Source organism: Salarias fasciatus, chromosome 9, assembly GCF_902148845.1.
Source record: "Salarias fasciatus chromosome 9, fSalaFa1.1, whole genome shotgun sequence".
NCBI lineage: Eukaryota > Metazoa > Chordata > Actinopteri > Blenniiformes > Blenniidae > Salarias > Salarias fasciatus.
The window spans coordinates 16,518,723-16,532,137 of record NC_043753.1 but is presented as its reverse complement, the minus strand read 5'-3'; the positions used below and the strand labels follow the sequence as shown (position 1 = coordinate 16,532,137).

At 42.7% G+C, this 13,415-nt stretch overlaps 1 protein-coding gene across 3 annotated transcripts in view; it reads right to left on the bottom strand.

Moving 5' to 3' along the window:
* Positions 1–13,415, bottom strand: part of plod2 (procollagen-lysine, 2-oxoglutarate 5-dioxygenase 2) — a 38,956-nt gene that overhangs the window by 5,036 nt on the left and 20,505 nt on the right. For 2 of the 3 annotated variants that reach the window (XM_030099432.1, XM_030099435.1), the window contains 11 exons: positions 11,185–11,348; positions 7,627–7,739; positions 7,483–7,546; positions 7,069–7,166; positions 6,033–6,134; positions 4,119–4,244; positions 3,904–4,025; positions 3,053–3,157; positions 2,076–2,201; positions 1,503–1,644; positions 669–731 (listed from right to left, as the gene is read on the bottom strand). In XM_030099432.1, the coding sequence (XP_029955292.1) occupies positions 669–731; positions 1,503–1,644; positions 2,076–2,201; positions 3,053–3,157; positions 3,904–4,025; positions 4,119–4,244; positions 6,033–6,134; positions 7,069–7,166; positions 7,483–7,546; positions 7,627–7,739; positions 11,185–11,348 (1,225 nt within the window). The remainder of the gene's footprint in view (positions 1–668; positions 732–1,502; positions 1,645–2,075; positions 2,202–3,052; positions 3,158–3,903; positions 4,026–4,118; positions 4,245–6,032; positions 6,135–7,068; positions 7,167–7,482; positions 7,547–7,626; positions 7,740–11,184; positions 11,349–13,415) is intronic. The other variant, XM_030099433.1, reaches the window with a different exon arrangement.

Sequence of the window (13,415 nt, the reverse complement as noted above, 5' to 3'; positions counted from 1 at the left end):
TCCTTCTACAGTGAAGCACGGGATACTAAAAAGAACAGGCTTGGACTCACTATCAGACTAGGCTTTAATACCGTCAAAAATGATCAAAGATTGTTACCAAATAGTGATTGTAAAACACTGAATTGAGACGACGAACAGATGTTTTGCTTGAGTGAAAGAGGAATAATACTGGAGCCTAGTCTGAAATCAGTCGGTGTGTTTGAAGGGAGCAGATGGTTATGTGTGTGTGTGTTTGTGGGTAAAGCATCAGGACAGGGGACTTGCATGTGGGCCGACTCTCCAACCTTCTCATGGAAAGCATTTGAAAAACACAGGTGTGTCTTCGTCTAGCTCAACCAAGTGTAAAAACCTGAGATCATCACAAGCAAATAGTCAACATCAATTTCCAAAGAGCTGCCAGTCGTCCTTTTTTCTCATCCGAGGATACGGGAGGCGATGTGGACAGCATCTCGGCAAATATAAATAATGTAGCTTCGGGATCTTCGGCGATAAGTAATTATTCAGAATAAAGAATTAAGAGAACGCGGAATTTAATGAAAACAGAAATCGGGAGTCAAATCAGTTCCAAGTCTTTCTATAAAAAGGAGCAGAGCTCAGATTAGCGTCTGAGAGCGAACCCATTGGAAATGGATGTTTCAGCAAGCAGAATAATCAAAACAAGAGGAAACCTTTGGGGGCCTGAGCATATGGAATGATTCCGGAGAAGGGGAGTCTTTTTCTCTGTGACTGGTCTAAAATAAAGGAGAAGCATCATGTAAATTGAAATAACATGAGAGACAAGGTGACAGTAAGAATGTGTATATGTCACATGTACAAGAACTGAGGAGGCGAGGAAAATGTGCCTGCATGAAAAAGAAGCAAGATTCCCTCTGAAGCTGATGTTTCTGTGGGTTAACATGGGAGGCGTGCATGCTGGGAGAGAGGCCGAGCATTCAAAGAGCGCAGGGACTTTGAATCAGGCGTAGTAGTGGTTTTTTTTTTGTTTTCTTTTTTAGTGATGAGACTCAGGTGACAGGAAAGTGACACACAGACGAGTGAAGCGTTTGCACATGAAGAAGCGAACCCGCGTAAAAGACGCAGATAGCTTTCATCACCTATCCAGTCATGCATTGCAACCGACTGTGAGCACGACAGTGAGGGCAAGGGAAAGTGAAGGATGATGGGATACGAATGATACGAGTGGAGCGGAGACCCTTAATGCATTGAGGAGCAGCTGTGAACAGAAGAGGGTCATGCCTCAATGACAGACAAAGACATTCCCAAACACTCATACTTGCCCGTCTTCAGTTTCCGATGAGCTGATTCCTTTTTTCAGGAGCTTTCATTGCATTTTTAAACTAGCATTACTGAATATTTGTTTTTTTTTTTGTTTGTTTTTTTTTTTTACTAAAAATACCTCTTTAAATTGCTATTTTGCTGTCATATTAAAAAAAAACAACTGTTCTATAAACTGTTGCAATCCTGAGACAGCAATCCCTAAAAATAGTGTGGTGCCCTCTTACCATTTCTCTGGCATTTCTACACAAAGCCATATCTGGGTCCAGTTTCTCCAGAACAAAGTAGTTCCTTTCTTTCAGCTCAGTCCTCAGAACACTGCCCTTGACAAGGTATACATGTGCCATGTAAGGAATGTTCCACACACCCCTAGAAACAACAAGACACAGAAAAGACGTGCTTATTTCGCAGAAAATATGCATTCCTGGAATGCCAATGGAGACTTTTTTAAATGTTATCATCCTGACCATCTATTGTTGAACTTCTTTTGCTTTCGTCAGTTTGGTTAAAATTGCATAGTAGTCCCTTTTAGTTTTATGTGTGTGTGTTTGTTCCGTTGCACTGACTAGACGGCATTTGAACTTATTTTTATAGACAGTCAGACTGAAATTTTGAACTTCACAGAAACACTTTTCACAGCTCAGGCTTTGATCAGTGTTTGATGGTTAAATGTGAATGAGACCCGTTCCAGAGCCACAGGTATCGGCAAGTTTTGAAGATGAAGCGCTCGCATCCAGGTGTGTGATCTGTAATACCGCAAACCCATAACTTCGGCCGTCCTCATAGCTATTGATACTTACACACGTTTTCTCTGTACAATGTCGACATAATCTTCAGATCGAGCGTAATACCCGTCCAGACTCAAGGCTCCCCAGAAGTTGGACCACAGCTTGCTATGCCGAGTGACAAGGGGACCAATTATTTTTCTGTAAGGAAGCAGGAAAACGGTGGAGAGATGGTAATTCTGTCAGGGCAGATAAAACTCACAGACAAGCAGCCACCAACACACTGGGACTGCTGGGTCTAACAGCAGTGTGCTTCATCAGAAACATCCAGCTGTAGCTGGAAAGATACCATCACTGCCAAGTCAGAGAGATTGAAGAAATGTTTAATGCAAAGCAGAGCTGCACATCGGGCAGCGTTAAAGTAAATATAATGGTTTGCTGCAGCAAGTACGTATTTGAATTTGCATGAAATTCAAACCCTACAAAACCAAAACCACAATGACACCTTTTCATAATAAATAAAGAGTGCAGATAAAGCATCGTCTCGGTTGCTATGGATGTACATGTATGAGCTGTAGTGTGTTTGTGATCAATTTTCTCGGTTGGAACAGAGAGGGCAGCCCGTCCCGCAGCTCCTGTGCCAGTGCAGGATTCTCACGCCGCCTTTAAATACTCTAGAAGGCATTGCATGCGTCCAACAGCTCACAACACAATGCCGCAGCCACATTGACATCTAGTTTATGGGAAGTTTTCTCGTCACTCGTGAGCTGCAGACGAGGAAAAAAGGCTTGGCTTGTTTGTTTTTTGGATAATGCAAATTGGCATTTTCAGGGTTTACTGCAACTGAGTCGTTCCCTGTTTCCATGTGGCCAGTCGAAAAAAAACAAGAAGCCAGAGAAGCTTATTTTTATCTTTAATTCCCTCGACTGTAATGTTCCTGTGGTTTCACCACTTGAGGGATGAATTCAGCGGTTCACTGATGACAACAGCTTCCAAGGAGGTTCGCTGGACGGGCTTCAAAGAGGTTTCTATTCCGGTTGCTGTGCGATTACCTGTTTTGCTCAATGAGAAGCTTCACAGTCTGTCTGTTGGTGAGCATGACGTCTGAATCGATGCTGAAGTAGTAGTCACACGTGGCGTCTTCACGGCAGAGATCCCTAATGAAACAGACAGCGCAGGCATTATCTTTTCATCTGGAAGTGAGCGCAGTCCATCAGATACTTCAAAAGAGAAGCGCCGTCACAAGTGAAAATAGTCAGCTTTTAAAGTATAAGGTGTTATTTTCAAATGCAGAGTCTGACTCTCACTGAGTGTCTTTTAACCTTCAGTGGGGAGCGAGATTCTGGGGAGATTACAGACTGCTAATAAACCGTTCGGTTCCTCATTATAAAGCTATCCTGATCACACACCCTGTGGTCCTGGCCAAGGATTTTAGTAAAGTGCCAGGGTCTCTGTCGCCACACAGATTGAACAGCCCCACTCACAACAGGCTGCAGTTGAAAATAGAGAAACAAAGCAAAGTTTCACACATAAAGAGAAAAATTCCACTTGTGGGACTCGTAATTTATCATATTGACACTTTCCTGAGGTCCATTATGAAAATGCACAAGAGCAAAATATTAAAATATATTTAAATAAATATAAAGAATAAACGGACTCCTGGATATCAGAAAGGGCCAACTCGGTGAAAGATTGCCTTGGGAACAAAGCAATAACATTGTTAAATATTTATATTTCATTCAGCCGCGGACCTGACTGTTTTGTTAAATCAAAGCCATGAAATTACAATTCACGGGTTTAGGAGTAATTTATAGTTAATCAGGGCCAACAGCACTAAAACCAGCTTTCATAAACACTGCTCTCCCAAACCAGAAGATCTGAGAGATGAAACATCCTCACATACATGCCCATGTTTCTGGCCTCTCCTTGGCTCAGGTTTTCCTCCGGACCCACAACCTTGAAACTGCCGAACACGTTCTTGTTGTCCTCCCAGAACCTCTGGATGTGTTTCTCGTGGTAAACCTCCTGAGCAGGGAGCCAATATTAATGGATTAGAGGCCACGCAGAGAGAGCTGCAGCGATCCGGAGGAAAATGTCAGCGCAGCTGCACACGCTCACGTTGTTATGGACGAAGAGTCGGAGTTTATCCTTGGGGTAGTCGAGGGTCAACAGGCGCTGGAAGAACTCGGGGAGGAATGGAGTCGGCTGCTCAATGAAGACTCCGATCAGCACATTCGGGTACTCCTGTTTGGATTACAGGAAAGACAAGTTAGTATTATTTCAAAGAGGCGGTCTCACTGATGCAGCACTGTTTAGCATAGATTATGGATGGTTTTGACTTTTGACCTTTCCTATAAGCAGAAAGTGGCTGTGAAAGCAGTTTCTACGTCACTTATTTGTTCTTAATCAACAGATGTAAATCTGGACGTATACTTTGCAGCATTGCGGGCTCAACATCTTAAACAATGTGTTTTGTGACTGATTTGTTCTGGGGTTACAGTTCACTTGTTTCAACATTTGGCATCAGCCGATGTTAAACATCTAATGAATTCCAGCTTTGCGAACCTGAGAATAACCCAGGCACCAAAAGGAGGAGAGCATAGTTATGAGTAAGATATTCTGAGGAACTGAGCAAACTGTAATCGGAAAAGGAGGGAAAAAGTCTTTCCCATGACACACAGCTCCAACCCACACGGCTCAGTCTGGACTTCTGAACCTCTTGACTGGTTCACAGCAAAGGTTCCTGCCAAGGGATGAAAAACAATCTGTGCAGAAGCATCTAATTTTCAAGTTCTGCATCGACTGCATTTCAGACAAGAAAGGAAGCTCATGCATCAAGGCACTGTGAGCTTAAATTGTTGCTGCAAGGCGAAAGACAGGAAACTAAGGTAAAGCATCTATATTGCTAAGGAGAAGCAGCACCGAGACTTTAATTGGGCACAAGATGACGTGGCCTTGCTGGGAAAACCCTGCTGCTCGGTGGTACGACACTCCCTCCCTGTCTTTGGAGGGCATGAGTTCCCCAAACCAGAATACACAAGTAACCACACAGGACTGCCTGTTAACCTCCCCACAAGAAAAGCCTGGCGTTAGTCTGACCGGTTTCCACATGACCTGATCTTCCAGAGGACTCAGACAAACAGAGGGGTACGGCGGAATGAAACGTCTCCACTAAACTGCCCATTATTGAGAGGCAGTGTTTTCTGCATTCATTATGGAGGGTCACTGAGAGCAGCTTTCACAGTGCCGCCTTTCATTTAGCCGAGTTTGGAACTGAATCGGCTCCAGTTCAGCTATTGAAGCACATTTACTTTGGAGCCTTAGAGGAATTACGAGACGTTTTAAGGGATTTTTGCCTCAATATTCCATTTTGTGACAGTGTGTTGCGTTCATTGAACCCTTGAATGCATAAGGACGAATTTGTTTGCAGGTTGACCTGCTGCGGCGTGAATAAAAACACACTTCAGTGACGTGTCCTTAAAGAAAAGAGTGGCATTCTTGACAGATGCGACCGCACAGTCCAGCGCGTTTCGTAGTGGCTGTCATTCTTACGTCTATACGTCGCCAGCCTTGGCTGAACTCTGACACATTCTCTGCGCAACCACAGTAACTTACTTTTGTGGCTAAAACCCATACTGAGGAGGCCACTGAGAGACCAGCTGGTCGGCAGCGACACCCCTTTAAATGAGCCCTTCCGAAAACCTCAGAAGCCATATCCTGCACCACAGCCGTGCCAGCGTTTCCTCTTTCCCCAGTGGCTCCCTTCGCATGGAGACTCTTTTATGAAGGTCCAAAAGGACAAACGGCCTTCTATTATTGTTGGAAGGAGAATGTCAACAGTTTTGCTTATCTGTTGAAATGAGGGGAGATCCGGTCAATTCCTTCAGTCTAGACGGTACCTGATAGGCGGATGGCTCATGTTGGAAATACCAGTCCTTTCCTGAGTCCACAGGCTAAAACAAACTTTCCACAGCAGCAATTTGAAAATAGACAGCAAATATAGGAACATTTGTTTTCATTGGAGCCTCTTACCTTGAGAAGAGACAAGTCCACAACTTCATGATCACAGTGGCTGCAGCCGTGTTCATAGTTCCAAGCATTGGGAACGTAGTTTCCCAAGTAGTTCAGATACATCTGTAAAGAGAAGCATTCAGGGCCAGTGAGTTACTCTATTTTCTGTTTCAGCGGGGGTCATTCAAAATCTATTTTATTTGGAATGGCCTTCCCTGGAAATACCACGGTTGAAGTTCATATTAACTGCATGAACGTTGAGAGCAAAAGACTCACAGTTATAAATATCTCCCCAACTGGGATTTGGCAACTCAATGCAAACATTCCTCCTCGTCACTCAGTCCTCCATTAGTGTCGACATATTGTTGATGGAGTGAGCATTTAAGTTCCGCATTTTGCAGGAACGTGTAATTTCCTGGGTGCTTTTGTTTACTGCGTTAATGGACGAATGGCCAAATGAAGCAGAAATCTCTGCTTGGACATGGATTTTGTGATGAACCATTTGTAGCTTCCCCGCCAGCTGTTGAGGCCTGTGGGACAAATGACTCAATAGTCTTGTGGGATTGGTTCAAGACCAAGGGAGACCAGACACAGGCGACTGGCGGCGGGAAGGAATTTGTGCAAAATTAGAAGAAGGAAAAGACCCAGAGAAGACTATGGAGTGATAGTAGTATCATGGGGACATCCTGCTTTTCAGCTTACTGAGTCATTGGCACTCATGTACAGGGATAAACTGCAAATGGAGAGCACATGAACAGTATAATTACAGCCTTGCTTTGGCCAGATCTGTCCCTGAATAATGGTCTGGTACTAATGACTAGGGTAACTGGCAAACACCCGCTGACTAGAATATGTGAGAATGAATGCATTTTAATGTATTCCTTTATGAAAAATTAAAAAAAAAAAAGACACGTGCTAACACCTGGCAATACTTAGGAGCAGCTCAATAATTAAATCCCAAGCTAGAGCCCGAGGTGAGGATGATCTCCTTTAAAGTATCCGTGCTGTGCCATAGCAGAAGTAGAGTACATTTATTTTTGCATAATTTATTACTCACTTTGGTGTTTCCGTTGCCATGAACAACCACTGGCAGAGAGTCGTACATGGTGTTTCTGACTCTTACTCGGCCAGTTCCAAACTTGAGAAGCACTTCATCTGTCAGAAAAAAAAAAAAAAAAATAAATTTAAAAAAAAAAAGGGGGGTGGGGGAGGGGGAGGGGGAGACAACACAAGAAATTTCAGGCCAGGTTATAAAAGCTGTGCAGCCACGTGGGTGAGAGCTGTGGTGGTTCAAAACATATAAATGGCCAAGCCTGCAAGTTCCCTGAAAATAAGTCACTGAATGTGGCACAAAAAAACAAACTCAAGCTTCCAAAAGTAAAGTTCAACATTTTTCTCAAAGTCAATGAGTTTGTTTTGATATAAAGAATAACTAGGAATTAAGCTTTAGGAATTTTCTTTGATTTCTTACCAACAGCTCCATTCAGATTTTGGAAAATCTGGCATCTGTGGTCCAACGTCATGTTGAACGATTGCTGTAAAAGTTAAAAATATGGTTATTTGTTCAGTTTTTGAAGAGAAGCTTCGGGGGAAAGCGCTGACACGAGATACCCACTCTCTGTAACGGATCCAGGTATATTTTGGTGTAGAAGAGCTGGTCGTCGTCGTTGTCGTGGAGGTTCCACTGCGACACTATTCTGTTGATGTATGGAGCGTAGCCCATTATACCTGCGAGCGCACAAACAGTGTTAAACACACATCTCCCCACTAAAGTATAGGGTAAAAAATATTTACAGCTTTATTCACGAGTGGCATGCTGTTACGACATTGACATTATATGTGCCGGGTCCTCGGTTTAAAGACTTTATTCCATAACGCCTACGTACAGAAAGTGTGACGTTTGGCCTTAATTCTAAGCGCACGAGAAATGAGCAAGGACTTTCTCTTCCCACAGCGTGTGTATATAAAAAGCAGCGCAATAACGGTTGGAGGAAAAGCTATAATCTAAATGTTGTGACCATCTCACAACACACTGCGAGCAGGCCTTCGGAGAGTATGTTTGCTTGTGTCTCACACACTCTTAAGTGTGCATTCTCATGTCAGTCTTCACTCATGTTTACCCCCTATATCTCGTCTTTCTCCTTAAGAGCGCGGCGACCACAGGACCAGATTGCAGGGTTAGGCCGCGTTGCTGGTGTGCAAGATTTTATATCCCATCATTTGCAGAAAAGCCTCAGACACTGTAAACAAGTCAATGGATAGACATGACATAATCCAACTGCAGTAATGAGAAAACGTCGAAAACAAATCATGATGCTATATGCTATTCCAACATCGTGTTGACACAGTGTCGACATAAACTGGATGAGGTGATTTGCAAATCTCATGGCAGTTCATGCCAGGATTAAAAAATGGAACCAAGGCTTGTCTGAAGTACTGAGGCTAACTTAAAAACTGCTCTCTGGTGTTATAAATCAAAATATTGAATTCTATCTTTAAAGAGCAGAGGAATCATATGGCCTGTCATCGGGCTCACACCTGAAAACATTTTCCCACTTCATGGCGGGAAAATATAAGTGAATGTTTAACATTCGCTCACATCCCCACATTGTCCCTTTCAGCGAGGGCCTTGCAGATTTTGTCAAGGCCACACGCTGCATCCACCACAACAGAATGGCTGCATGGTTAAAGAGTCTGAGAGCTACAATGGCCTGCCTGAAATGCAAACATTTCACCAGAAAAAAAAATAAATAAAAATGAATTCAACCCATCCAAGAACCAAACCCAGAGTAGAAAAGACAGAATACTGGGGAGAAGCTGGGATTCAGTTGGAATAGGACAGTTGATTCACAAATTCCCAAGACATCTGCAGGCATGGAGAAAACTCCATCAGTGTAAACTTGGCCCTTCCGTTGTTCACGTCTCCGTTGTTTAGAGATGTGTTGCTGTCTGGGCCGTAAGAGTGGATCATTTCCAAGAGCTGATATTTTGTCATTTTCCTATTGTTACAGAAATGTTATATGTTCATTCTAAATCATTACACATCATCCCTACGTTTCTAGAGTTCAGGTTTTTTTAAGCCACTGCATCACCTCTCAAACACTGCTGGGAAACGCAGGACATTGTGGAAAATGTCAGTGTTTTTGCTGTCAGCGCCGAGACTGACACAATATTCTCAGCGCTACAATAAACACAGCTTCCAGAAAGAAACAACTGTTCCTGTTTTTTTTTTATGACTTTCGCGTGTGTGTGTGGACACGTCATTATTAGTTTGGTTACCGAGTGACCTTCCTGTTACTCTGCTTATATAAACACGTGCAGCCACACACACACAAACGCCACCCAGCGATCTTGATTTAGTCTTTAAGACAGTGTACTCTCTGTGACTTGGTAGTCTGTGTCCAGATGCGATGAAAAAAAATTCCCACTGGTCACTTGGGCGGTAGCTTTTTGGAATACAAACACAGCCTGCAATTTTATACAAGCTGCAGCACATTCACAGACCCGGGACAAATCCACATGTCATGTAGATGACAATGAAGGCTAAAAACAGTCTCTGATCAGCCGGAGACAGCTTGGCTCCAATATGGGAGGTCAGGCCAGGCTGATGACCACAAAGAGAGAAAGCAGTAATTCAGTGTCTTGTTGAAATGACAGGATGCAGCTGGCTGTGTCATTTAAATCATGTACTGTATGGGAGCAAAAGGATTTCTTAGTACTAAATATATTCATGTACTCTGGGCTTTTTTCGTTTGTTTGACACCTATAAGTTGTTACATTCACATGGATATCTGTCACGGTAAAGTCAATCAAAATCCAAATGGGACTGGGTGCCGTCTACCTCCCGAAGCCCGTGCACAGGAAATACCTCACGGGGCAAGTTTACAGGGAAAATATGCCAGTGATAAAAGTAAAGACCCGGTGGTTTTGGATTTTAAAACCAACACCACGCTAACACTGCACCACACTCTACCTTAATAAGACCGAGGTCGCCTGCAGCTCAGACCGCCGAATTCCAACAAAGCCTGCAAGTCTTCAGCCGTCAGCAGTCGATTGTGGAGTGTTTGACCTCCTGAGTGCTCGTCAGAGTGGGGTGAGCTCGAAGGAATGCACAACTCAAACACTATTCCACCTGAGCATCACATTTCTTGGCACTTAACAGCAGTACAATGGCATGGACAAAAATGCAACAGCAATCTGCTCAGCTCACACGCACACCAACGGTGTTGGCTCTCATGCAAGATTTTGCATCTACGTGGAGACAACTCGAGGTTCAGCATCCAAACACATCTCAACATTTGGATGTAACTTAATGCTACAATGTCAATGTAAAGTTATCACACAGTTTCATGTTATATGTGAGGATTCATCACTTAATTTAATGTTATGTTTTCTGGTACGATCCTCATAATAACATGACGTGATTCTTTGCTGCCATTCATCTTTATTGCAGTATTTTTCATGCTGTAAGTTGCACTGTTTTCATTGTTTGAAACTTGTATTAGAAAGTCATTTATATTCTATATCAGGTTATATTGGCACACTAGATATGTATAATAGGATGCTACTGCAGTACCACAAAAAACTCCATTACTACTGTATTTGACTGACTGCACAAGCCTCATTTCATCAGAGAGAAAAGGAATAGTGTAAACTACAGATTTGAATATCTGCAGCAGAAAATTAAAATAGAGCACAGAAAGAGTTCAGATTGTCTGAGAAAGGGTGAGGAACAAATAAAAGGGTGCAGGTTTGTCTGGGCAGGGTAAAATAAGTGGGCCATATTGCAGTGCAGCTTAAGTATTTTTTCCTCTTCATGATACATTTTAGAACAAATGTGACTTGTACTCCAGGAAAAATGGTCCAGCTTTATGGAACTGGGGCTAAAATGGATAAAAACCAGGTTCACTCTAGACAAAAACATGTATTTGGATGATGAAAGGGGACTGCAGAGGGGGAACATGTAAACTCCACACAGGAGTTACAGACGCGTTTCATATTATTCCCCACATTAAAAAAAATGTCCTGATTCATCCAATAACCGGATGGCTGTGGTTGCTCTTGCCTTTTTTCCAATAGAAAATAATGACATGGTACAATCCTCTGCTTTAAGCATCTAGTTGTGAGGAAATGTGGGACATTTCTAAACACACTGGAAAGTTTTGGGTCTCACCACCGGAGTTGAGGAAGCGCTTGCCGCTGCGCACTGAAGGGTACTTGTCAGCTAGCCTCTTGTCCGGCCATATGAGGCCTTCTGCTGCGAAGAGCACTTTGTGATTGGCTTGTTGAAACTTCCTGAGAATCTCCTCTGGTCCACCAGCGAAGATAAGATCAAAGCTGAAAGGGCAGAACGAGAATAACATGCATCAGATTTGTTTTTTTAATCATGATTTGTCTTCAAGCTGACCTCTGCTTTTACTTGCTGGAGACAGATATACATCTAAACACAAACGCTGGGACATTCCTGGTGATGAGTGATCATTCCCGTGTGCGAGCCTGGTGGGATTGTGTGACAAGGTGTTTTCTGAGGAGCTTTACTTTGACAAACATCAACAGGCAAAGCGCTCAAACTGGGTCAAGCTGGGTTGGTTTCCGTTCAGACAGAAACTGGGACAAACGCTCGGCGGCTTCATGAAGACGTCATGATGACTTGTTCCTTCGGTTAAAGGGTATGTATTTTAGCATGTGGTCATATCAAGCATCACTGGTGGGTTTTTGTGTTATTTTAAAAGACCATGACAAGTTCCGACACCAGGAGTTGACTCATTATGACACAATTTCCTCGAAGTCTTTCAGACAGGAGTGGCCTGATTCCACTGGTCTGTCTGTGCACTGCGGGCACGAGGCCAAAAAAGAAGGAAATCTGTATTGTAAAGTTTTTTTTTTCCTTCTTTTTCAAATCATGCCATATTTGTAAAGAACTTCATTTTTATGTGGTGAATCATAAAAAGAATGAGGCACGCCGTAAATGGAATTAGGGTCTAATGTTAGTGAGGAAGCCTATACGTTCAGTCCACATCTGGCAGGCACTTGTTCACACAAGTAGCCTCAGTGCTTGGTTATCTCATCCATCAAAGTACTTCTCCTATATAAAAAGCCCCACTGGGCCAAAACGTTCATGACAGTGTTTTGAAGGTTTGTTATGTGAAAATAAATGTAAGGCCAGCTTGTAACAGGGACTAATTGCTCTGTTTTACATTTTGTTCATAACTTTACCTCTCTTGTCTCATCAAAGACGTTTCACTGTTCCTGCAATGAGGCTGAAAATAGCTCTGCCTCTTTAATAAACCTTAAAGTGACTATATCATGTATGTCAAAACCACATGCGTATACGGCTTGGTTTGATAGAGATCTACTGCAATTAGTTGGTCATGCCTGCAGAACACAACAAAGAAATCCAAACCTACTTGAGGCAGAGTGTGACAGCTGTGAGGTCTGGACCTCTTGTTTGATGGAGAAACCAATGAAGGCTCCATATATAGAGAATTTTTAAGCTCATAAAAACTGAAAGCCTGGTTGTATCCAGCATGGTAATAAATGTAAAAAGACCAAATGGACTCCCTGTTGGATCAGTGGAAGTGTTAAAAACAAAACACGTCAGACACTTTTATTCACTTCCACTGAACCGACTCGTCTCTGCAGAAACTTTCCATGAGGAATTTGTTCATAAGTAAATGAATAAGGCTCATTTGATTTTTAAATAAAACAGTCTGTTAGGTTTTCTTCTTTCTTCTCTTAACAGCTGTTCTATCTCTTTACATGTGTTGCAGTGTAAATTAAACAGCATCCTCCACAAGCATCAGTGGCTACATATAAGTATGTACAGCATATGATTACACGCTATGTAATGCATAGTGTAATGCAGTATTTTTTTAACTGCGTTTCAGTGCGCTGCAGAGTTTTCACTGCTAACAGCATGGCTTTCACCCAAGTCACACCCACCCGACACGAACAAACTCATCTGAAAGCGATGAGAAGAAAACCTGCCGTTAGTGGAAACCCACCATCTCTTTAATTCCATCCTCGCATTTTGGGAGTGAGGAGACTGTCTGATAAGTCATATTTCCCTTTGTGAAGTTCAAGCGTGGTGAATATATGTGACTAAATTCTGCAGAATCTGCATGTGCACAGGCGCATAGCTAACTCGCCGCTAATGTTCTGGCTGTGGATGGGTCTCAAAAAGCTTTTTGAATTTCAGATTTAAGCAGCAGCACAGTGACTTTTTTTATTTTTTTTTTCCAGTTTAATATCCAATTTAATGTCTAAATTCATGATTAGACCAAATGTATGGCTGTGACTGTATCAGATCCAGTCAAAACACTCGAGGTGGTCCTGCAGGTTTGTGGATGTTAAAATACATTTCAATGACTTGCAATCTTCTGAAGTGCCAAGGCAGTTTATTGC